This window comes from Trichoderma atroviride, chromosome 2 (assembly GCF_020647795.1).
Source record: "Trichoderma atroviride chromosome 2, complete sequence".
Taxonomy (NCBI): Eukaryota; Fungi; Ascomycota; class Sordariomycetes; order Hypocreales; family Hypocreaceae; genus Trichoderma; species Trichoderma atroviride.
This window is the reverse complement of record NC_089401.1, coordinates 6948555-6973658: the sequence shown is the minus strand read 5'-3', so window position 1 is coordinate 6973658 and position 25104 is coordinate 6948555. Positions and strand designations below refer to the sequence as shown.

Below are 25104 nucleotides of genomic sequence, written 5' to 3'. Positions count from 1 at the left end.
AAAGCGAGATACCCGGTCAGCAAAATGTAATCATCACGCATTGCTTACATGCGATGAACACGGATTGGATGTTGTGATATAGTATTTCAATAGTAGCGGTATATTACATATTAACCTTTTAGGGGTTGGGTTCTACCAATATGCCATGTTCCCCCATTTCTTAGGCTGATCCTAAAAGAATCCGAAAGGAGCTCCCTGCTTGATCCGAACAAGGATGCAAAGAACGCAACGTGCCAAAGATCGATAGTCTTAGGATTGCCGGCCAGTGGGCAAGATTAACTAATATGGTAGTTACCCGAAGTTAGTGGCGGCCAATATGTCATACACATGGTGTCCTGCCAATTTTCGTGGAAAATGTATATGATCTATTAGTTAGTCGAATTGCCAGAGGGAAGCAGGAGCAATTTGCAGCGAATAATCAGATTGCCTTTTCAATTTGTCTCAGTTCACTTGACAAAACATATTCGTCACTTGGCTTTCATACCACAAAGCCCTACACCTCTTATCATATCATGGCGAGCAATGAAGATTTACAGAAAATCTGGGAGTGGAACGCCATTGTTCCAAGATCAATACCGATATGCATACACGATATTATTTCGAAAGTAGCTCGAGAGCAGCCGGATGAGCCAGCCGTTTGTGCTTGGGACGGCGAGTTGACGTATAGGGAGTTGGATGAGCTCTCAACGGCCCTGGCATGCCAGCTGAACGCCCTCAGCCTTGGGCAGGGGATTGTTCCTCTCTGCTTTGAGAAATCAGTATGGATGCCTGTGGCCATGCTTGCCGTTTTTAAGGCTGGAGCCGCATGCGTTGCACTTGATGTGACCCTACCAGAGGAGCGGCTCCGAGGCATTGTAAAGCAAGTGCAGCCAAAAGTCATTCTTTCATCATTCCCAAACAGGGTTAAAGCCTCCCGAGTAGCTGGAGATGACATCCCGCTTCAAGTGGTCGATAAATCCAGCATTCTCAATGGGGATCTCACACAAATGGGTTCTGGAACGGACCATAAGCCAATACTGCCGCCCGTAAATCCTTCGGATCTACTTTATCTAGTATTTACGTCAGGAAGTACGGGCGTGCCCAAAGGAGCAAAACTAAGCCACGGAAACCTCGCCAGTGCTTTACACTACCAGAGCGAAAAGTTGTGCTTCAGTCCAACGAGCCGGGTACTAGATTTCGCCTCTTATGCCTTTGACATAGCTTGGTTCAACTTCATCTTCACACTATGCTGTGGAGGCTGCCTATGTATAGGGTCACATGAGGAGATGCGCAATGACCCAGCGGCTTGTATACAACGATATAGAGTCAATTTTGCCCATCTTACGCCTTCTCTCACACACATCGTTTCCTCGGAAGCTTTATCTCAGCTAGACATTCTAGTAACTAGCGGAGAGGTCCTGACCGCCTCTCATGCGGAGAAGATTTCACTGCCGAAGAAAATCATTAATGCTTACGGTCCTGCAGAGTGCACTCCGCATGCTACTGCTTCGGTCATTCAGAAAGACCAAATGCTGCATCCGCCAATTGGCAGGGGCCATGGTGCATGCACTTGGGTGGTAGACTTGACTGATGAGAGTCGTCTGGTGCCTATAGGAGAAGAGGGCGAGCTGTGGCTTGAAGGCCCGCTCGTAGGGGAAGGATATCTCAACGATGAAGAGAAGACTTCATCTGTCTTCGTGATTGATCCGTCATGGCTTTTGAGCGGTGTGCCGTCAAAGGCCGGCCGTCATGGCCGTCTGTATAAGACTGGTGATATTGTGCGCCAGAATGAAGACGGTACATTCATGTTCATCCGCAGAAAAGATGCCCAAGTGAAGATTAACGGCCAACGGGTAGAGCTTGGTGAAGTGGAATACCATGTCAGACGTTTACTACACGGAAGTTGTCAGCTGGTGGCCGAAGTGATAAAACCACAAAATTCCAGCAGTGCAATTCTTGCCATATTTATCTGCATCGATGAATTTGAAAGCAAAGATAAAGACGCTCTAAAGGCATCTGTGGCGACTCTAACGCAGGGAGTTGACGGACTCCTTGCTCAAGTGGTGCCATCATACATGATACCCTCCGCATACATTCCCATAAAAGATATCCCGATGACAGCAACAGGGAAAACAGATCGGAAAGTCTTGCATGAAATCGGCAGCAGTTTCACGACTGTTGAGCTGGCAGCGCTTCATCCCACACGACAGACCGAATTTCAGGCGCCTAGAACCGAGGCTGAAGAAAAGATGCAAAGTTGGTGGGCCACAGTGCTAGGAATCGAGGCCTCAGCAATCAGCCTCGATGATAATTTCCTTCACATCGGTGGTGACTCTATCCAAGCCATGAAGCTTGTCGGAATTACACGCCAGGAGGGGTTGGTTCTAACAGTGGCCGACATATTTAAACAGCCTCGTCTATTTGACCTTGCTCGGCTGATGAACAACTTCGATCACGAAGCTAAGCCGGCCAATGAACCAGTAGCCCCCTTTTCCCTCCTTGGAAATGGAGTAAACTTGCATGATGCCCGGCAGCAAGTCGCGTCCCTGTGTGGCCTTGATGCTGCTCAAATTCAAGACATCGTACCCTGCACCCCATTACAAGAAGGGCTACTTGCCATGACAGTGAAGCGGCCAGGCGATTATACATCGGAAAGGAACTTTACACTTCGGCCTGGATTAGACATAGACAGGTTCAAAAAGGCTTGCGAAGATGCTGTCGCCATTCTGCCCATCCTGCGGATGCGAATCTTTGACTTGCCTGGTATTGGGCTTGTACAGGCGATTCTATATGAGACTATCTCATGGGAATCAACTGATAATAAGGATTATAATGTACCAAGTACATCCATGGCGCTTGGCGATAAGTTGACTCGATTTTATTTGAGTATTGATCGCGGCCTTGGAACTGTTTTTAAGTGGAAGATGCATCATGCACTCTATGATGGATGGTCGGTACCTCTGATGTTGGATGCCATTGAAAAAGCATACCAAGGAGAAAAGGTCGAGACAGTGCCGTTTCAGAGATTTATCCACTACATTCAAAACATAGACAAGAAAGCAGCTTTCGATCACTGGGATAAATACTATCAGTTGTCGCAAGCCACAATTTTCCCGGCCACTCCTTCGCCAGCATATTCACCGAATGTTGACGAAATCATCGAACATCGCTTCGCAAATATAACCTGGACGAAAACAGATATCACAGCATCTACCGCTATTAGAACGGCCTGGGCAATGCTTCAGGGAGCTTATACAGGTTCAAGCGACGTTGCTTTTGGTGCCACTGTGACCGGTCGGCAGGCAGCGGTTTTGGGCATTGAGAAAATGGCAGCGCCCGCTATTGCTACCGTCCCTGTTCGAGTTGTTTGGGAGTCTAATCAGACTCTGAATGAGCTATTGCAGCTAGTCCAGCAGCAGTCAATAGACGGAATCCCATACGAGCAGATTGGCCTACGGGAAATCCGCAAGGTTAGCCAAGATGCAGAACGCGGTTGCAACTTCCAAACTCTCCTCGTGGTGCAGCCGCCTGGACTGGTTACAGATCAAAGTGAAATTTTTGAATTAGTATCCGAACACACGGGCGCATTGAATGGTTTCAATACTTATGCTCTACAGCTTATATGCACTCTCTTAGAGGATGGCTTACATGTCAGCATCAGCTTTGACTCGTCCACTATTAGTAGGGCAGAATCAGGGAGACTTGTCACGCAATTTGAGCATATAGTACGGATGATTTGCGATGAAGAAATGCGAGCAAAGAAGTTGCATGAACTCAACATCCTTAGCAACAATGACTTGCAGGAGATTTGGAGTTGGAATGCGCAGCTGCCAGAAACGGTAGACGGTCTGATTCACAAGAGTATCGAGAAAATGGCAATCCAGCAACCAAACTCGACAGCAATACGGGCTTGGGATGGAGTATTGACCTACGGGGAACTTGATTCTATTGCTTCGAGACTTGCACTATATCTTGCAAACAAAGGAGTGCATGCAAACGTGCTCGTCCCTTTATGCTTCGAAAAGTCCATGTGGACAGCAGTCGCAATGCTTTCTGTGATGAAGGCGGGCGCGGCTTCACTACTACTTGACATTAATCAGCCAGAAGAACGGCTGCGGACGATAATACGCCAGGTTAACCCGCATATCATCCTCTCGTCCACCGATAATGCAGCCTTGGCCACTCGATTGAGCGATGCTCCTGTCGAGGTGGAAGTCATAAGCGAAGCAACACTAGACACCCTGAGTGCTGGTTCTCACATTACTTCGCAAGAAGGTATGAGAGATATCATGGTATCGCAGTCGCCTCTGGATCTATTATACGTTGTCTACACATCGGGCAGCACGGGTACCCCAAAAGGAGTCAAGATTTCGCATCAGAACTTTTCAAGTGCTGTAAAACACCAGCAGACTGAGCTCGGCTTTAATTCATCAAGTCAGGTGCTTGATTTTGCCTCTTACGCCTTTGATATGGCATGGTCGAACTTTATATTCACGCTGTGTACTGGTGGCTGTCTTTGCATCGGATCGCAGGGCGAAATGCGAGACGACCTCGCAGGTTGCTTGAAAAGATATCAGATCACCTTCATCCAATTAACTCCCTCGCTTGCCAGGACCATCGATTCTACCGTTCTTTCGCGGTTGGATGTTCTTCTTCTGGCTGGAGAAGGGCTCTCCATGACAGACGTCGATCACGCCTCTGTTGCAAAAAAGCTTCTGAATGCGTACGGCCCTGCGGAATGTTCTGTATGTGGAACAGCGTCAAATCTGAAGACTCATACCAAAGGCCTGCCACCGATTGGACGGGGCATTGGCCAGTGCACATGGGTAGTCGATCCAGAAGACCAAACAAAACTCGTCCCTATTGGCGTCGAAGGTGAATTATGGCTAGAAGGCCCGCTAGTTGGCCAAGGCTATTTTAATAACGAGGAGCAAACAGCGGCTGCGTTTATGCAAGACCCCGCCTGGCTTCTAAGCGGATCGCGGACTGCGCCTGGCAGAAAAGGACGTCTTTACAAGACAGGAGATCTTGTGCGGTATACTGCCGATGGCGCGCTTATTTTCACTGGGCGCAAAGATAGCCAAGTGAAGATTAGAGGACAAAGAATTGAGCTCGGCGAAGTGGAATATCATATTGCCAAGTTACTACCCAGTGAATATGGCAGCATACAGATAAAAGCTGAGGTGGTTGTCCCTCTCGATGGAAATGGCGAGATAATGGTGTTGTTTGTTTGCGCTTCTGGTGTCAAGGATGACGCCACCACCAACGAGCTGAAGCTCATCGTTCAGCAAATCAAGAGTGAAGTCGACCGGCATTTGACTGAGATTCTTCCGTCATATATGATCCCTTCTGCGTTTGTGCCGATTGCAACTTTACCTTTGACTCCCACAGGCAAAATTGACAGGAAAGTCTTGAAGAGAATTGGTAGTGAGATCACTTTGAAAACGTTGTTGGAGTTCCAACAAAACTCACAAGCTGAGAGAAAGCCGCCCAGCACAGAAGCCGAAGAGCAGATGTGTAACATGTGGGCGACTATTCTTGGTATTGATCCAGAAGAAATCAGCACAGATGACAGCTTCCTACGCATTGGTGGCGATTCAATTCAGGCTATGAGACTAGTCGGTATGGCGAGAAGCTCTGGTCTCCTGTTCTCAGTTGAAGATGTCTTCAAACAGCCACGCCTTGGTGATCTTTCGAAGGTGGCAAAGCTCAGCTTCAACGATATGGATTCTCCAGTCGACGAACAAGTCCGGCCTTTTTCTCTCCTGCAGTCTAAGATTGATGTCGAAACTGCCATACAGATAGCGGCATCTCTCTGCGCTATCCAGCCTGAACAGGTACATGACATATTTCCTTGTTCGCCACTGCAGGAAGGCTTGATAGCCATGACCGAGAAGCAATCAGGGCAATACATCTTACGCAACGAGTTCGAGCTGCCAGAGTCGATAGATCCAAGTGCTCTTAGGATAGCATTTGAGGAAATGGCTACAAATATTCCTATTCTGCGAACTCGAGTCGTGTATCTGCCCGGCCAAGGTTTCGTCCAGGTTATTGTTGAAGAGCCAGCACTGTGGACTAAAGAGCACTCAGACGCTAGAATGGGACTTGGTACAAGACTCAACGCTATTAATATTACTACCAAGGACGACGGTACGACTACCTTTACCTGGCTCATTCACCACGCCTTATACGACGGGTGGTCGTTTCACCTTCTGCTGGACGCACTTGAAGGGCTATTGTCTCGGAATGAACCATACCCTTGGCCACTTTCACTCCAGCCATTCATTCGTCATATTCAAAACATTGACGTTGCGGCATCTCGACAGTACTGGCAAACGCACTTTCAAGGATGCGAGGCAGCTATATTCCCGGTATCTCCTTCTCCATCTTATGTTCCCCGGGTGGACAGCATCTTGGAACATGGAATTACGAATCTGTCATGGCCATCAAACGATATCACACCTTCTACCGTTATTCGCACCGCATGGTCTCTTGTACAGTCAACATATACAGCAGTCGATGATGTTGTCTTTGGAGTAACGGTTGCAGGCCGGCAGGCTGCACTGGTGGGAATTGAGAGAGTAGCTGGACCGACAATTGCGACTGTCCCCGTACGGGTAGTACTAGAATCCAGTCTGCAAGTTGAAGAACAGCTTGAGAAAATACAGACACAGGCGGCTGAATCTATGATGTACGAACAGTTTGGTCTTCAAGAAATTCGAAAACTTGGTCAAGAGGCGGAACTTGGTTGCAGCTTCCAAGCTTTGCTTGTAATACAGCCAGCGGAACTGACCATTCCTCGGAATAAAATTCTCAAAACCATCTCACCCCAGGCACAAAATGAGCTTAAAGACCAAGCAGATGTATTTTCCACTTATGCCTTGGAGCTGATCTTTGGCTTTGACGATTCGGGAGTCTCAATAACCTTGAACTTTGACTCCGCAGTAATTGGAGCTGAACGAGTACAGAGGATAGCTGAACAATTTGAGCATTTTGTGCGGCTACTTTGTTCTGAAGATTGCCGTCAAACAACGATCGGCGACCTTGAAGTCGCCTGTAATCAGGACCTCCAAGATATCTGGGCGTGGAATAGCGCGGTTCCTGACGCAGTGGAGTTGTGTATACACAATATAATTGCAGAGACTATAGAAAGGCAACCATCTGCACCAGCAATATGCGCCTGGGATGGCGAAATCTCCTATAAAGAGTTGGGTGAGCTTTCAACGCGTTTATCCGAGCGACTGATACAGCTTGGAGTCGGCCGGAATGTACCAGTGCCACTGCTCTTTGAGAAATCAATGTTCATGCCCCTTGCCATGCTATCTGTTATGAAGGCCGGCGGCTGCTGCGTTGCTATGGACATCAATCAGCCTGAAGAACGATTGAGGACTATTATCAGTCAAATCAGACCGAAATTAATCCTTTCATCGGCTCAGAATGAGTCAATGGCATCTCATCTTAGTGACACCGCACACATCGAAGCTGTGAGCAAGTCGGCGTTAGAGGCATTGCGTATCAGTCCTGTTGGAACAACGAACCAATCTCCTGCATCAACTGCAAGGCCCTCTGATTTGCTTTACATAGTCTTCACGTCAGGAAGTACCGGAATCCCGAAGGGAGCGCAGATCTCTCATCAGAATTTTGCCAGCGCTATCAAGCACCAGAGTCACCACCTCGGGTTCACTCCAGAAAGCAGAGTGCTTGACTTTGCATCTTACGCTTTTGACATGGCGTGGTCCAACTTCCTTTTTACTTTGTGTATTGGAGGATGTCTCTGTATTGGCTCTTACTATGAGATGCAAAATGATCTCGCAGGCTGTCTACAGCGGTACAATATCTCTTTTGCTCAGCTCACGCCCTCGCTTGCACGCACAGTTGACGTGGAAGTATTATCTGCGCTTGACACCCTGATCCTTGCCGGCGAAGGCTTACAGTCTTCCGATATCGAGCGTTGCGTTAGAGTTAGAAATCTGATCAACGCGTATGGTCCTGCAGAATGTAGCGTTTGTGCTACAGCGGCAAATCTTAGGCATAATGATTTAGGCTTGCCGATTATTGGGAAAGGAGTTGGGCAATGTACATGGATCGTTGACCCTAAGAATCCAAACCTCCTCGTGCCTGTCGGTGTCGAGGGAGAGCTTTGGTTAGAAGGCCCGTTAGTTGGCCTTGGATATCTTGACGATGAGCGAACAGCAGATGCATTCGTCAGTGATCCGCCTTGGCTATTGAACGAAGTACCAGGGCACTGTGGTAGGCGAGGTCGCCTCTACAAGACAGGTGACTTGGTACGGTACAACTCCGACGGATCATTGATCTTTGTCGGCCGTAAGGATTCGCAAGCCAAGATTCGTGGCCAACGTTTGGAGCTTGGTGAAGTTGAGGTCCACATCCAGAGGCAATTGCAAGAATATCGAGACTTGCAAGTTGTGGCAGAGATTATAACGCCGCGCGATGGCTCAAACCAAGTACTGATTGCTTTTCTAACAGTAGGCTCTGAAGCTGAACAAGGTGAGATTCTTGGCGAAATAGCAAAATTACAAGGCGCTCTTGGCAATACCATCCCTTCGTATATGATTCCATCAGCGTTTATTCTACTGAGTTCTCTTCCAATGACTACAACTGGAAAGATGGACAGAAAAAAGCTCCGCGAAATTGGAGGCAACATGACAATAGAAGAAGTATTCGCCTTTGGTCAACAACAAAAGCGGGAGCCACGCACACCAACGGAAAGGAAAATGCAACATCTATGGGCAGAGATACTTGAGATTAGTAGCTCGCAGATCGGTCTTGACGACAGCTTTCTTCGCATCGGCGATTCAATCCAAGCTATCAAGCTCGTCAGAGCAGCAAGAGAAGAAGGCCTATCTATTACAGTTGCCGACATTTTCAAGCATCCCCAGCTTTGGGAGCTTGCTCAAGTGGCTACAACTGTAGAGTGCGCCGAGCTAGACGATCAAATACAGCCATTCTCCCTGCTCAACGTGGGGCTCAGTGAGGACGAAATTCGACGCGCTGTAGCAGCATTATGCGGGGTTGAATCAGCTCAAATTCAGGATGTGTTCCCCTGTACTTCCCTACAGGAGGGGCTTTTAGCATTAACTGAAAAGGAATTCGGTGACTACGTCTCTCAAAACGAGTACACGCTACAACCAGGAACAGACACAGAAAGATTCAAGGAGGCATGTGAGACTGTTTTTGATGCATTTCCTATCCTCCGAACTCGTATCGTGGATCTACCTGGCAAAGGGCTGGTACAAGTAATCATTGACGAAACCATTCAGTGGCAGACAAATGAGGCGGGAAGTACGGGTTTCGGCAGGAAGCTCACGCAATTTTGTCTAACTGTAGGCAAAGATTCTTCCGTCCGTTTTTCGTGGGAGATTCACCATGCTCTGTATGATGGCTGGACATTTCCCCTCCTGCTCAACGCCATTTCCAGTGCATATGAAGGCAAAAGGCAGTTTTCGACTACCCCCTTCCAAGCATTCATCCGCCACCTCCAAAATATTGACAGAGGGGCAGCACATGATTTCTGGCAAGCTCAGTTTAAAGGCATTCGTGCATCACCTTTCCCACCTCGCCCTTCGGTGCAGAAGCCGCGAGTTGCTGCTGTTATTGATCGGGAAATTATCAATGTCCAGTGGCCTGAGACTGATATCACAGCGTCCACAGCTATTCGCGCGGCTTGGGCTCTTGTACAAGGCTCTTGCACGGGATCAAGCGATGTTTTGTTCGGTACTATTGCTCTTGGTCGACAGCTTCCAGTTCCTGGGATTGAACAGATAGCAGGACCAACTATTGCGACAACTCCTGTGCGAATAGTCCTAAACCCCAGTGTACAGACAGTGGGAGACTACCTTCACGAAGTACAGCAGCAGGCAGTAAACTCTCTGCCTTATGAACAAATCGGCCTCCAAGAAATCCGCCGAGTGAGCCAGGAATCAGAGTATGCCTGCGACTTTTCCACTTTACTTGTTATCCAGCCAGAAGGCCAAAGTCAACTATCAACCAAGCTATTTGAAACAACATCCGATGATGATGCTTGGCTGAGAAATCTCAGCACATATCCGCTGCTCGTCATTTGTGGGCTTCAAGATCAAGGCGTCAACATACGCCTTAGCTTCGACTCAACGATCGTAGCAGCCGACCGTGTGCAGAGGATAGCAGAGCAATTTGAACACGTCTTGCAACTGGTCTGCTCTGAAGAGCAAACACAAAGAAAGCTTGATGACCTTGATCTCACAACGACCCAAGATGTACAAGATATCTGGAAGTGGAACGCAACAGTTCCCGAGACATTGGACGCATGTGTGCACAATCTCATCGCTGAAACTATAGCCAAGCATCCAAATTCTTTGGCAGTCGATGCATGGGACGGAACACTAACATATAAAGAGCTTGACCACCTTTCTAACCAGGTAGCAATCCAGCTCGTCCAAGCCGGAATTAAGCCAAATATGCCTGTGCCTCTATTGTTTGAGAAATCCATGTGGATGCCAGTAGCCATCATTGGTGTCATGAAAGCGGGAGCAACCTCTGTTGCAATGGATAGCAGCCAGCCGGAAGAGAGACTGAAAGTCATCATCCGCCAAGTCCAGCCAAAAGTTATTCTTTCTTCGGCTTTAAACGCAACACTAGCATCTCAGCTGAGTGAAACAGAAGTGCAAGTACACATCGTCTGCAAAGAAACCATTGGGCTTTTGCGTACTACAGCAGAAACCACTGCAGACTTGCGAGCTTTGGAAGATCTAGGCCGCCCATCACATTCTTTATACATAATATTTACGTCAGGAAGTACGGGCGTGCCCAAAGGAGCGAGAGTGTCGCATCAAAGCTTTGCAAGCGCCATGAAACACCAAATGAGTGTGTTTGACTTCAACTCAACAAGCCGCGTCATTGACTTTGCATCCTATGCCTTTGATATGCTATGGACAAACTATCTCTTTACCTTTTATGCCGGGGGATGCCTTTGCATTAGGCCAAAGAGCGAACTACAAAATGATCTTGCTGGCTGCCTGCGGAAACACCGAATCTCATACGCCTTCCTCACACCTTCGCTGGCGAGGACTATTGATGCATCAGTCCTTTCCCGGCTGGATGTCTTGGCCTTTGGTGGGGAGGGTCTGCTACTGTCTGATGTTACCCGATGTGCCGATGTAGGTAGAATCGTGAATATCTATGGCCCTTCAGAGTGCACTCCCTGCAGCACAGCGGCCGTTATCACGGACCTCACATTGCCGCCACAGATTGGCAACGGGCAGGGACAGTGTACTTGGATTGTCGATCCTCAAAACGGTCAAAAATTGGTTCCTATTGGAGTTGAAGGAGAACTCTGGCTTGAAGGCCCTCTAGTGGGCCAAGGGTATCTTGACGACAGACAAACTCTAGCTACATACGAGGATGACCCAGTTTGGTTACTTCGAGGGGCACCTGGTGTATCTGGCAGACGAGGGCGGCTCTACAAGACTGGAGATCTAGTGCGCTATGATTCAGATGGCACGCTAATCTTTTGTGGCCGCAAAGATTCCCAAGTCAAGATAAGAGGCCAGCGAGTTGAACTCAGTGAAGTGGAACACCATGCGCGCCAGCACCTTCTCAATAACGGCGAGGATGTACGCCTTATTGCAGAGATAATTGTTCCCAAATGCAGTGACAATGCCCTCTTGGTCATGTTCATCTGCCTTCCAGGCTTCGATATGGAGATAGCAACAGATGAAAAGCTAAAAGCCCAAGTTTCAGCTTTAGCAGAGCCGTTACAAGAGCAGCTATCAAAGAAGATACCATCATACATGGTTCCATCAGCTTTCATTCCTGTTCCAGCGATGCCTATGACAGGGACTGGAAAGACAGATAGAAAGGCGCTGCGAGAGATTGTTAGTAAGCTAACTCTGGAGGAGCTTGCGGCAATGCAGCCACAAAGGCAAAGGTCATATAGAGAGCCTCAGTCGACGTCAGAAAAGAGGCTCCAAGCTTTATGGTCAACAGTCCTCGGAATTGATGCTTCAAGTATCAGTGCAGATGACAGCTTTCTAAGAATCGGAGGAGACTCGATCCAAGCAATGCGACTTGTTGCAGCGGCTAGAGAACAAGACTTGGCTTTGACAGTAACGGATATTTTCGAGCATCCAGAGCTATCCGACTTGGCGCAATTGATGAAGGGAGAGAGTGATATGATCACAACAGATATTACACCTTTCACGCTTCTCAGCGAAAGCATCAATCGCTCCACTCTAGCGCAGCAGGCAGCGTCTCTTTGTAATGTGCAAGCTACACAGATTCTAGACATATTCCCATGCACACCGTTGCAAGAGGGGCTTCTAGCCATGACCGAGAAGCATTCTGGAGACTACATCTCCCGAAACGTCTATAGTCTAGAGCCAGAGATCGATTTAGAGAGATTCAAGGCCGCTTGTGAACGAGTGGTTGATTCCTTTCCCATCCTTAGGACGCGGATCATCAACCTACCCGGAGAAGGACTTGTCCAGGTAGTAGTTGACGAGCGTGTACAATGGAATCTCCAACAAGATCATATAGGTCTTGGTACAAAGCTCAGTTCGTTTGGATTACACCATGAAGGTACAATTACGCAGTTTCATTGGACAATTCACCATGCTTTATACGACGGATGGTCATTCGGCATGATGTTGGATGCAATCCAGAAGGCGTACAATGGAGGAGAGGATCCAACGACAGTCGCATTTCAGAGATATATCCAATATATCCAAGAGGCAGACAATTCTGCAGCAATTCACTTCTGGCAGCATCAATTTGAGGGGGGGTCGCCCGGCTATATTCCCTCACTTGTCATCCTTGGCGCATATACCTCGAGCAGATACTCTCCTTCGACATGAGATTTCATCTATCGGTTTCCCCAAAACAAATGTCACAGCTTCCACTGCAATCAAGGCTGCCTGGGCTTTAGCCCAAGGAATTTTCACTGACTCGGACGATGTCGTATTTGGCACTACGGTAACAGGAAGGCAAATACCCGTTCCAGGCGTGGAGCAAATCGCGGCGCCCCTCATCGCCACAGTGCCTGTTCGCGCCACGCTGGATCCGAACATCCACGTATCACGTCTTTTAGAGGATATGCAGCGGCAATCGGTTGAGTCCATACCATATGAGCACATTGGTCTTCAAGAGATACGCAAGGTCAGCCCTGAAGCACAGCAGGGATGTGATTTCCAAACGTTGCTTGTCATCCAGCCATCGGAAATAGAGCAGATTCCGGAGGCAGTCTTCAAGCCTGTCGACATGGCGGAACAAGACAGCAGCCAAGCCAGTGCATTTTCTACATATGCACTAGAACTCGTTTGCGTCCTACAGCAAGAAGGTCTTGCTCTGATGTTGAGCTTTGATTCAAGAATAGTCCAACCGCAAGAGGCTAAGCGAATAGTGAACCAATTCGAGCACATGTTGCGTTTAGTATGCGCCTCGAGCCAGCAGGGACTAAAGCTGAACGAGGTTCAAATCTCCAGTGAGCAGGACATAGAAGATATTTGGAAGTGGAACGCCGCTGTTCCGCCCCTAAATGAGACGTGTGTCGACAGCCTACTGTCTCAAACGGCGCGCAAACAGCCCAATGCGCCGGCCATCCATGCGTGGGATGGACAGCTTTCATACGGAGAGCTTGAGCTACTGTCATCACGACTAGCTGCACACCTGATGAGAGAAGGCTTTAAACCTGGTGTTGTAGTACCCCTTTGCATCGAAAAGTCTGTCCTCATGCCTGTTGCTATGTTCGCGGTCATGAAGCTCGGGGCTGCTTCTGTTGCTTTAGATGTCAATCAACCAAAGCATCGGCTGCGAAGCATAGTACAGCAAGTCCAGTCCAATGTCATTCTCGCATCTGCTACAAATAAAGACATTGCCATGGAAGTAGCCGACCAATCCACCAAAGTAGTCATCATCAGCACAGCATTCTTGGACGCTTTGATGGAAGCCGAAACCTCTCAGTCTCAGAGCTTAGAGCATGTGACTGTCCAGCCCTCTGACCTGTTATACGCTGTCTTTACGTCAGGAAGCACGGGTTTGCCAAAAGGTGTCTTAATATCTCATCAGAATATCGCGTCCACTCTGGTAGAAGACGTAGAGACACTCGGCTTCAAGCCTGACGGAAGAGTCCTCGATTTCGCCTCTTATGCTTTTGACATGTCTTGGTTCAACTTTTTATTCACTCTTTATACCGGTGGATGCCTCTGTATTGGCTCACAAGAAGAGATGCACAACGATCTTGCCGCTTGCATTGAGAAATACAACGTTAGCTACATCCAGCTGACCCCATCGCTTGCACGATCGGTTGACTTACAAAGCCTGTCAAACGTCGATGTTCTAGCTCTGGCGGGAGAAGCTCTGAGTCCGAATGATGCCGAGTATTTCTCGTCACTGGATAATTTGCATGTTGTGAATATTTATGGACCTGCAGAATGCACTCCTTGCAGTACTGTTTCAGTCATTACTGATGCAAATAAGACTGAGCCTCCAATTGGTAGAGGACGTGGACTACGAACATGGGTCGTCGACCAGCAAACAGGAAGTCGCCTGATGCCTATTGGTACTGAAGGAGAGCTATGGCTAGAAGGTCCATTAGTAGGCCATGGTTATTTCAACGATCAGAACGGGCAGACCTCGGCGGCATTCACTGACAATCCTACCTGGCTATTACAAGGCTCAAGAAGTGTATCTGGGAGGCGTGGCCGCCTATACAAAACAAGAGATTTGGTGCGATATAACGCAAACGGCGAGCTTGTTTTTATTGGACGAAAAGACTCGCAGGCGAAAATAAGAGGTCAGCGTGTGGAACTGGCAGAGGTTGAGCACCATGTCAAGGAGCTACTTCCGAGCAACGAGGGTCTTCAGGTCATAGCTGAAGTGGTCACTCCTCGTAATTCGACCAGCCAGATACTGATTGCGTTCATCTATCTGAAACCATCCATCCATGAAGATACAGATTTTACGACATTATTGGCGAATTTGGACAGCCGACTTGCTGACAGGGTTCCATCCTACATGGTTCCCGCTGCGTTTGTGCCGCTTACTGCTATTCCGATGACAGCAACTGGGAAGTCTGATAGAAAGGCTCTGCGCGAAATGGGCAATCGGCTGGCTATAGAAGATATAGCGGCATTGCACGTCTCACCACAGACAGATGAGTCAAAAACGCCACTTACTGCTGGAGAAAGACGTCTGCGACAACTATGGGCATCGGTATTAAATGTCGATTCTATTCTTATTGATGCAAACACCAGCTTTCTTCGCATTGGCGATTCGATACAAGCTATGAGGCTTGTGGCAATGGCTAGAGAGCAGGGCGTGCTTCTGACTGTTGCTGATATTTTCAAGCAGCCCCGATTATGTGACCAAGCCAAGCACTTGAAGTGGAATGACAAAATCTCCGAGGAGGAAGTAATAGCTCCGTTTTCTCTTCTTAAAGAGGGAATCACAACTAAGTTTGCCCAACAACAAGCAGCATCGCTCTGTAACGGTTCAAGCAGTCAGATCGAGGATGTGTTACCATGCACGCCGCTACAAGAAGGACTCTTGGCAATGACGCAGAAGCGGAGTGGCAACTACATTGCCCACATTGAGTTTCTTCTCCAGCCTGACATAGATCTCGAACGATTCATTCAGGCTTGTGAAGATGTATCAACGGAAATGCCAATACTTCGAACACGAGTCATTAACCTTCCTGGGCAGGGGCTTGTTCAAGCCATCGTTGACGAACCAATTCAGTGGCAAGATGAAAACAGTTTAGACGCATTTTCTTGCTCATCAGCTTCGGATACCATGGGACTTGGAACAAGACTTAGTCAATTCGGATTAACAAACGGTGAAGATGGAAGTCTTTTTTCGTGGACCATACATCACGCACTATACGATAACTTTCTTGTTTCAATGGTCTTGGATGCAATTGACAAGGCATATCGAGACGAACAAAGAATGCAGTATATTCCATTCCAGCGATTCATCTCCCACATTCATGATACGGATGAATCCGCCGCTATCAATTTCTGGAAAGGATGCTTTGATGGATCCCAGGCAGTCGTCTTTCCTCAACTGCCCTTGCCAGGATATGCTCCTTCAACGGATAAAGCGCTTCACACAGCCATCACTAATGTCACATGGCCAAATACAGATGTGACTCCAGCTACACTTATTCGGACTGCGTGGGCACTGTTGCAAAAATTACACACGAGCTCAGATGACGTCGTATTTGGCTGCACTGTTACTGGCCGACAAGCCGCAATACCAGGAGCAGAACGTATCGCTGGTCCAACTGTAGCCACAGTGCCAATCCGGATCCAGTTTCCAGAGAAATCAGACATGACTATCGAAGAGCTGCAGGCGCAAGTACAGCAACAGAGCATAGACTCGATACCTTTTGAGCAAATGGGGCTTCAAAATATCCGCAAAATAAACCAAGATGCAGAGCGCAGCTGCAATTTCCAAACTTTGCTCGTAGTTCAACCAGCAAACTTGGATGGTCAAGCCAGCATCTTCAAATCTCTTGAGTCTCCTCGGGCCCAACCAGAAGTTGGCGTGTCGTCCACCTACGCTCTAGAGGTTGTCTGCGACATCAATCCTCACGGACTGTCTGTGAAGCTCAATTATGATTCAAACGTGATGGACAATGAGAAGATTACAAGAATGCAAGAGCAGTTTGAACATATCCTCCGAATCTTATGCGAGGAAGCCCATCAAAAAACTTTACTCCGGAATTTGAGCTTGATTCCCCAAAGCGATCTCGAGACTGTTTGGAATTGGAACGTATCTGTGCCCGAAACAGTGCAGGTCTGCATACATGACATTGTCTCTGCCGTAGCGCAAAAACAGCCATTTGCGCCGGCGATATGCGCTTGGGATGGTGAACTCACTTATATGGAATTGGAGTCATTGGCATACAGTCTCTCTCTTAGATTAACAGCAATGGGCATTGGGCCACGTGTAATAGTGCCTCTATGTTTCGAAAAGTCAATGTGGACAGCAGTTACTGCGTATGCCGTTTGGAAGACGGGCGCAGCTTGCTTCTTGGTAGATACCAACCAACCAGAAGACCGGCTCCAGTCGATCATACAACAGATACGCCCAAAAGCGATACTTGCATCAGCCGCGAATAAAGCACTGGCTTACCGGCTCCAGGAAGCTGCCGCTGGAATACAACTCCTCGACGTCACAAGATTTTTCGAAGACATCCTTACCAACGGCATTCCCACAAACGACCTTCAGCTGCCGCACCCAGTGACGAAAGCAAAACCAACGGATCTACTTTATGTCGTATATACGTCAGGCAGCACCGGTACGCCCAAGGGAGCTACAGTATCGCATCAGAATTTCGCTAGTGCAATACATCATCAGACGGGACGCCTGGGCTTTAGCCCGACAAGCCGAGTCCTAGATTTTGCGTCTTATGCGTTCGACATGTCGTGGTCTTGTATACTGTTTGCTCTTTGCAATGGAGGCTGTCTTTGTGTAGGCTCTCAGACAGAAATGCGAAACGATTTGGCCGGCTGCTTCCGCCGCTATCAAATTTCGCACGTCTCGTTGACACCTTCAGTTGCTCGGACGGTAGATCCAACGGCGATGTCAGGCCTAGAAGTCTTGTTATTAGCTGGCGAAGCAATGTCCCCATCGGATGTCAGCCGCTTCAAAGAGATACCTATGCTATTGAACGCTTATGGTCCCTCAGAGTGTTCTATTTGTGCGACAGCAGCCAATGTTGGCCAGTTCAGCTCAGGCTCCGCTGTTTCAATCGGCAAAGGTGTTGGGCAAAGAACTTGGGTGGTTGATCCAAGCAACGGCAACTATCTCGTGCCTATCGGGGTTGAAGGAGAGTTATGGTTAGAAGGCCCATTGGTTGGTCAAGGTTATCTCAATGACGAAGAACGCACTTCAGCTGCGTTTGTTCATGATCCGTCTTGGCTGCTCCAGGGGATACCAGAATTGGGAATATCCGGCCGAAGGGGGCGCCTTTACAAAACAGGAGATATAGTACGCTATCAGACGGACGGCGCCCTAACTTTTGTTGGCCGCAAAGACTCACAAGCAAAAATTCACGGCCAGCGGCTGGAACTTGGTGAGGTTGAGTATCATGTACAACAACTGCTTCCCCAAGATCAAGAGGTGCGAGTTGTCGCTGAGATCATAAATCCACGTGGAGGTAGCGCTATGTTAGCAATGTTCATCAGCATGCCCGGGATTGATCAGCCGCAAGCACGAGTTGCCGATATAGCAAGCCAAATAAGGCAGAGGCTGGCCAAAATAGTCCCGTCGTATATGGTCCCTTCAGTCTTTATACCTCTTGCTACCATCCCTACGACAGTAACAGGCAAAATTGACCGCAAGACACTCAAAACAATCGGCGGTGCCCTTACAGCGGAAGAGCTGGCAGCGCTTGATCCGAAGAGGAGCCAACAACAGCGTCTGCCTGTCACAGCTGTAGAAAAGCAAATGCAATACCTATGGGCATCGATTCTAGATATTGATGCATCCAGCATATACCTCGATGACAGCTTTTATACGGTCGGCGGTGATTCTATCCAGGCAATGAGGCTGGTGGTTGCGGCGCGAGAACAGGGCCTGTCGCTTACTATTGCAGACATCCTAACATCATCAAGCCTCTCTGAGCTCATTCACTTGGAAAGTTCGGATGAAGAGGATGGTCAAAGTCTTATTGATGATACAGCTACGTTGCCATTTTCTCTTCTTGGCAGCTCACTTTCCATCAGTTCCCTTCTAGAAACGGTGCCGAAACTTTTGGGCCCCGATATCATATCGTTTACTGATGTGTATCCTGTCACTACTGTCCAAGCCGATTTCATTGAAATGGCAATGCGAAAAAACCCTCTGAGCTGTGCAGCGATGTACTTTGACTTCTCCAGCGATATGACAGACGTGGAGCTGGTCACGGCGTGTTCAATACTGTGGGAGAAATTCGATATTCTCCGCGCCATCTTTATTCAATACGAGGGCGCTTTCTTCCACGTCATTTCGGACGCGATAGAAGTCCCTGTGTGTATTCATCCAATGGAGCGAGATCTCGAATCTTCACAACTTCATTCGAGAATACTCTCGCAGCCGTTGCAACTCGGAAACCCGTTTACCATGTTTCACATCCAGAGATCGTATCAGGGTCCCGTGCGACTGACAATAAGAATAGCCCACGCACAATACGATGGACTGAGTCTTGGTCCGCTGTTAACCACTCTCTCCGCTCTCTTGTCCCATCAACTGCCACCGTCAGTTCCACAGTTTTCGCGATACATCAAGCATATCCAATACCTGGAAGAAAAGTCATTCCCATTTTGGAAGGATTTTCTCCAAAAGTCCCAGCCTTTACAAATGCCCACACCGCGTAACCTGGAACATTCTACGGGAAAGGCACTGCGGCTGAGCAGGACTATCCCAGCACCAGGGAGAATTGATCGCACGACTTCCGCCACGGTGTTCATCGCTGCATGTGCACATGCTCTAGCTAAATTTACACACGCAATGGATGTGGTATTTGGGCTCACTGTTTCAGGCCGCTCATCCCTCAGCGCAGAGCTCAAAGATGTCATGGGGCCATGCTTAAACATAGTTCCCATTAGAGCAAAGGTCCAGCAAGGGACATTGCTGAAAGATGTCATCAGCCAGGTCCAGAATCAACGCCATCGCAGTGTTGCATATGAAGCTGCAGGGTCTAAAAACCTTCTACAGGATTGCACAGATTGGCCTCCAAGCTTACGACGATACAACTGTATCGTCCAGTTTCAGAACATCGATGAGAACCCTGCTCTTTTCTCCGGTCACGGGCCGCAGCTCAATATCGTTGCCAAGCCTGGACTGGTACAGACCAATGACATTTTTATCATCGCTAAGCCCACAAAAGATGACTGGTCTCTCGAGATATCTGGGTCGGATTCTTATGATCTGAAACAGCTTAGGGAGTTTCTTGACGGAGTTTGCACATCAATACTAGAGATTTAGTTCAAAAGATAAGCACTGCTTGTCGTAGTACTTTTTTGCTCAGGGGTGTGAGTTATAGAGTGGTCCACACGATAGTGTTAGAATTGAATAGTTATTGTTTTATGCGTTGAGCTCTTCTACTGTGAATGGGTTAGTAATGATAGACCTATGCGACAACAAGATAGATGCATTACGATGTATACAACATACGAGTTGGTAAACCCGCTTAAAAAATGCAATGGCCAAAATATACAGCCGGGGCTTATATAGCCTGAGGGCATACAGCCGCGGCAAAGTCCATACAGCCTGGCGAATACAGGCTAAGGATTACAGGCTAAGACGTATTTCCATAAATCCTCTAAGCAAAAGAAGCTATAATTGAGCAAGTTACAGTGTAGTAAGTTACAATATATAAATGATATATACATTTGTTTTGCAATTTGTAGTCAAGTCAAGGAGAAAATGTATAGACTTCAACATAGCATATGCGAATTACTTTTGCGTATTCTCTCAGTGAGATACAAATCGGTGCATAGGGGTTATAGCTATCATACGACTCGGTTCCTGGCGGTGAAATGCCCTTACACCGCTAATCTATCCAGTAGACACTCAGCATATTCAACAATGTTAAGTTGGATTATTCCAACAGCTTATAGATATTCTTACACTGAGTCAAAAACAATGAGAGATAATTACCATTTTCAACCGTGTATAAATATAAAGGATACAACGAGCCCTAAGTATGTTGCAGCCGGAATATTATGCTATATAGGAATTACCGCTCAGAGCCAGAACGCTCGGGAAATTAGAAAAGCGGCGGTGTGCATACCCCTTAGTTTTCAATCCATCTATATAAATTATTAAACGGCCTTTTGCTGTGTTGCCCATTCCGCATGTTGCCATATCATACACTTTAATACATCCTGTGTCAGCGTTGCGATTCAGTCTCAGCTACCTATTGAACATGAAGGCCTCTCTTTTTGTCGGCTCTCTTATCGCGAGCTCTGCTGCCGCGTATAAGGCTACCACCACCGCAAGTACGCTCTTGATAAGTCATGCCTAACAACAACTAACTAGAAATCTAGCGCTATTATGACGGGCAAGAGGGCGCATGTGGCTGCGGCGGTGCGAATGGCGGCGCCGCTTTCTCCTGGCAGGTGAGACTTCGCCCCATCCAGGCCAACCACTCTGTATTAGTCCTTGTGTTTCTAATCTGCATCCCACCGGTAGCTTGGCATCAGCAGCGGAGTTTACACAGCTGCCGGTTCCCAGGCTCTCTACGACACGGCCGGTGCTTCGTGGTGTGGCGCGGGCTGCGGCAAATGCTACAACTTGACCTCGACGGGAGAGCCGCCTTGCACTTCCTGCGGTACGGGCGGCGTTGCGGGCCAGAGCATCATTGTAATGGTCACAAACCTGTGTCCTAACAATGGAAACGCGCAGTGGTGCCCAACAGTCGGAGGCACCAACCAGTACGGCTACAGCTACCACTTCGACATTATGGCACAGAACGAGATATTTGGAGACAACGTGGTTGTTGATTTCGAGCCAGTCGCTTGCCCAGGCCAGGCTACATCTGACTGGCAACAATGCCTCTGTGTCGGAATGCAAGAGACGGACACCACGCCTGTTCTAGGAGGCGGCTCGTCTCCGCCGCCCGGCAGCAGCTCAAGCCGGCCGCCAGCATCAGCAACATCGTCAGCACCAACTGGCAGTGGGACACAATCACTCTATGGCCAGTGTGGAGGCACTGGTTGGGCAGGCCCTACAGCTTGTGCGCCCCCAGCCACCTGTAAAGTGCTGAACCAGTACTACTCCCAGTGCCTTGACTGAGTAAAGACAACAACAAATCGTGAGAATTGAATGGGCATTTGCATATATGAATCTCAGTATATACTAGATGAGTAAAGACGATGAATATAAATAATCTTGGCGGAAAAGTATGCTTAAAAACAAAGCTGGAGCTTATGTAACTTTTATTCAGCGCTTTTGTAATACCTTGTAATAGCGACGAGCCGACTGTGATTTATAATGCGCGGAATCGATATTCTACCATAGACTGCTACCCTCGCCTCCATTCGACTTTGGCTTTTGAGTGTAAGCATATATATTTCATTCACCACTGCGCAAATGCAAGTGATATCTCCCCACAAGCCGCATTGGACACACTTCAAAGAACGCAGCTTATCTCTCTTTACATCTACACTTACAATGGCCAGCCAAGATCCAGTTTCAGCTTCTACAGCTGCCCAAACTATCGCAGTAAACGATGAGCACCGCTCGCTGTACTTGTCCTACATTGAACACTGCAATGCGCACAACTTCAGTGCAATGGAGGCGTATTATACATCGCCAATTAACATCAATGACAAACCCTGGTCCCCGTCTGAAGTCACAGCGCAGTTCAAGCCTCTGGTCGCTGCATTTCCGGACTGGCACTGGACTATCAGGCATCTGACTATCGAAAACGGCTATATGGCACTTCATCTGAGTGTCACTGGCACTCATCAAGGCGAGTTCCAGGGGATCCAACCAACGGGACGTCGTGTGACTACGTCGTAGTTTACTCTCTATCGACTAAAGGATGGAAAGTTTACCGACGTTTGGGATCGTATTGATATAAACTCAGTGGTAGATCAGATCAAATAAGTCGGGTCAAAATGAGCCCTTCGGGAGAAACTAGCTGCTCTGTGTTCTTTAAGGTTAAATGATTCAGCTTAATTTCAAAGTCGTGCTTTCAATGTACAACTTTATAAGAGGTTTCACCCATTTTATCTCTTCAATCTTTTACCAACTTTCAGTGTTGTAAAGTTCAGTAGGTAATGTATATAATCTTTTCAAGTCGAATAATTTTTTGAATAAAGGAAATTATCCATCTAGAAAAAGAACGAGGCGTACATTACGTCCGCTAATTCTTCCAACGCGATATATAATTAGTTGTAGTGCAAAGCCGCTATTAAAGTACACATGATATTGCCCTATTGTGATGAAGGATTTTTGTTATACGCCACGTTATAGTTGTCGACATAACCGCACTGTAAGAACGCTGGGTTGTATGGCTCGTTATCCATGATGCAGGCGGATCCATCATAACCTCTGGACTTGTTGGGATCATAATGAAGGAAGAACCAGAATTGGCAGTTGGCATCCGCAGTACACAAATCTTCGCATTCTCGCACTCCCGCCTGATAGTTATTCGTCGGGTCGTTGTTAACAGTAGGAAAGTTGTAATATTCATTGTAAATGCAGTTGTTGGAAGGGAGGCTGATTTGGCTATAGGTAACCGTGTCATAGACGTATTGTGTGGCGATGGGTGGAGTAACTGTAATAGTTGTAACGCCTGTTGCTGTTATCGTAGTAGAACCAGTCACCGTAGTAGTTGCATAAGCAGTAACAGTAGCAGTTGACGTTGACAGCATAGTGATTGTGTTAGGGATAGTGGTGGTCACCGTTGTTGCGAGGATGGTAGAAGACTTTGTTACTGTTAGAGTGGTCGTAGCATGCGCAGTACTCGTGCTGGTTACAGTCACTGTAACCGGTGGTTTCAAAAAGCAGTCACAAGCTTGTATCGCTTCGCCTTCGAAGATAACGGAAATCTCCTTAGGCAGCCCATGGAATAGTTCGCCTAGGCAAGGATCCTGTTTATTTCGCTTCTGCACATAAGCAGCGGTGGTGGTGGTACTAGAACCAGCCGCAGCATTAGTTAGTGTGTCTAGATTACAAGACCATATCTTAGCCAGACATGGACATGGCAACTCACATTGTAACGGTTTCCGCAGGGGCTGTGATTGTTTGTGTTATGGTATCGGTATTGGTTTCAGTGGATACAGCAGTGGTAGTAATTATTGCAGACACTGTGGCTGTTGCAGTATCAATTTGGGCATTTGTCTTTGTTACCGACACGCTAACAAACGAGGTTCCTTGCTTGGCAACTATGGTCGTCGGCTTTGTGCAGGTTGAGGTGACTGTCTTTGTCGTTATCTTCGTTGTGGTTTTGGTCCCGGGAGGTGGGCGGTGCAATAACTTTGCGCAGATATCATTGCTAACTGAGGAGTATTTGGAAAATGTCTTGATCACAGCAGCAACATCTCTCCTAGCGCAAGCATTGCAGCCAGATGTTCGTTTCTCCACAGAGTCTGCTGGTGGGATGTTCAGTGCATTGGCAGTAAAACAGAGAGATAGCAGCGAGAACAGGACGCCCAACACAAAGGCTTTACCTGGAGAATGCATTTTGAAAGACATCCAACAGAAATAAATTGTAGATGGATGAAGATAGGAGCTTGAGAAGCTAGTAGAAGCCAACTCCCTTATAACATTTTCTCACTCTCCTGTGCCAGACTCGAGTAGGCGAATAATTTGCCTCCCTTGCATCGAATCGTCGTCTAGTCCAGTTGGCAGACGCTAACATCTCAATAGCGCTGGGAGCTGAATGAATTTAAGCTGGGAATTCCCAGCTAGAAGCGGTGGAGGCTTCAAATTTCCAGGCCGCTTGGAGACGGCAGGTGTATTAGTGCTCCTATGAAGAGTAGTATTTAGCGCTAATGCAAGCAATAATTTCCTTCACTGTGCCGCGAGGGGATCGGAAGTTGTGACTGGGGTTAGCTAGAGATCTTGGATCTAGAACTCTTGAAGGGCACCGGCGCGTCTCCCCGCCAAGCACTTGTATCCATCTCACGAGAAAGCGAACAAACATTTAGTATTGAGAATGCATATATACATTGCATGCAACTATCCTCCAAACGTAAGAGTATAATGGAAAATCGCGTCGGCGATCCAACGGAGTGCAGGCAGAGAGGTGTTGTCTCGTGACGGCGAGTTTCTCCCACCAAATGGAAGCTTACTCGGCTGTGGGCGTGATTGCGCGCAAAAAGCCTGTCCAGAAAATACAAGTTGTCCAAGTTGAACAGGTGCTTTCACTAACTAGTGCATCAGAATCAATCATTAGCAACCTTGTTAGCCTTAGATTCGATAATAATCGACGAACAGCCAGTAGGTGCTGCGCCAGCACTTGTAGACGAATCTCAAAGCAGCAGATGGCGAGAATCGTTGAGAAACAAGTTGCGGCTGGTTACAATGTATGATGTCAGAAGAATAACAAAAGCGACAAATTTGAACTATGACAATCGCGAGCAAGGTTGCGGTATTTTTGCGACGAATTTGGCGTGGAACCTTTAAAATAGC

The 25104-nt window shown here is 47.8% G+C and overlaps 4 protein-coding genes across 4 annotated transcripts; 3 read left to right on the top strand and 1 right to left on the bottom strand.

Moving 5' to 3' along the window:
• Positions 1 to 512: 512 nt before the first annotated feature.
• Positions 513 to 19999, top strand: TrAtP1_005191 (NRPS; the record flags this gene model as incomplete). Its single annotated transcript, XM_066112614.1, has 3 exons — positions 513 to 3528; positions 3616 to 12531; positions 12956 to 19999. The coding sequence occupies 3 exons, from the start codon at positions 513 to 515 to the stop codon at positions 19942 to 19944; spliced, it is 18921 nt and encodes a 6306-aa protein (XP_065968699.1). The 3' UTR covers positions 19945 to 19999.
• An 830-nt stretch (positions 20000 to 20829) lies between these two features.
• Positions 20830 to 21858, top strand: TrAtP1_005190 (uncharacterized protein). The gene is made up of 3 exons (XM_014093435.2): positions 20830 to 20956; positions 21009 to 21080; positions 21154 to 21858. Exons 1-3 carry the CDS (start codon positions 20888 to 20890, stop codon positions 21754 to 21756), a joined length of 744 nt encoding a protein of 247 aa, XP_013948910.1. The 5' UTR covers positions 20830 to 20887; the 3' UTR covers positions 21757 to 21858.
• Positions 21859 to 22032: 174 nt separating this feature from the next.
• TrAtP1_005188 (uncharacterized protein) lies at positions 22033 to 24286 on the bottom strand. The gene is made up of 2 exons (XM_014093433.2): positions 23684 to 24286; positions 22033 to 23604 (listed from the first exon to the last, which is right to left on the bottom strand). Exons 1-2 carry the CDS (start codon positions 24163 to 24165, stop codon positions 22902 to 22904), a joined length of 1185 nt encoding a protein of 394 aa, XP_013948908.2. The 5' UTR covers positions 24166 to 24286; the 3' UTR covers positions 22033 to 22901.
• On the top strand, positions 22135 to 22485 carry TrAtP1_005189 (uncharacterized protein; the record flags this gene model as incomplete). Its single annotated transcript, XM_014093434.2, has 1 exon — positions 22135 to 22485. The coding sequence occupies one exon, from the start codon at positions 22135 to 22137 to the stop codon at positions 22483 to 22485; it is 351 nt and encodes a 116-aa protein (XP_013948909.2).
• Positions 24287 to 25104: the final 818 nt, after the last annotated feature.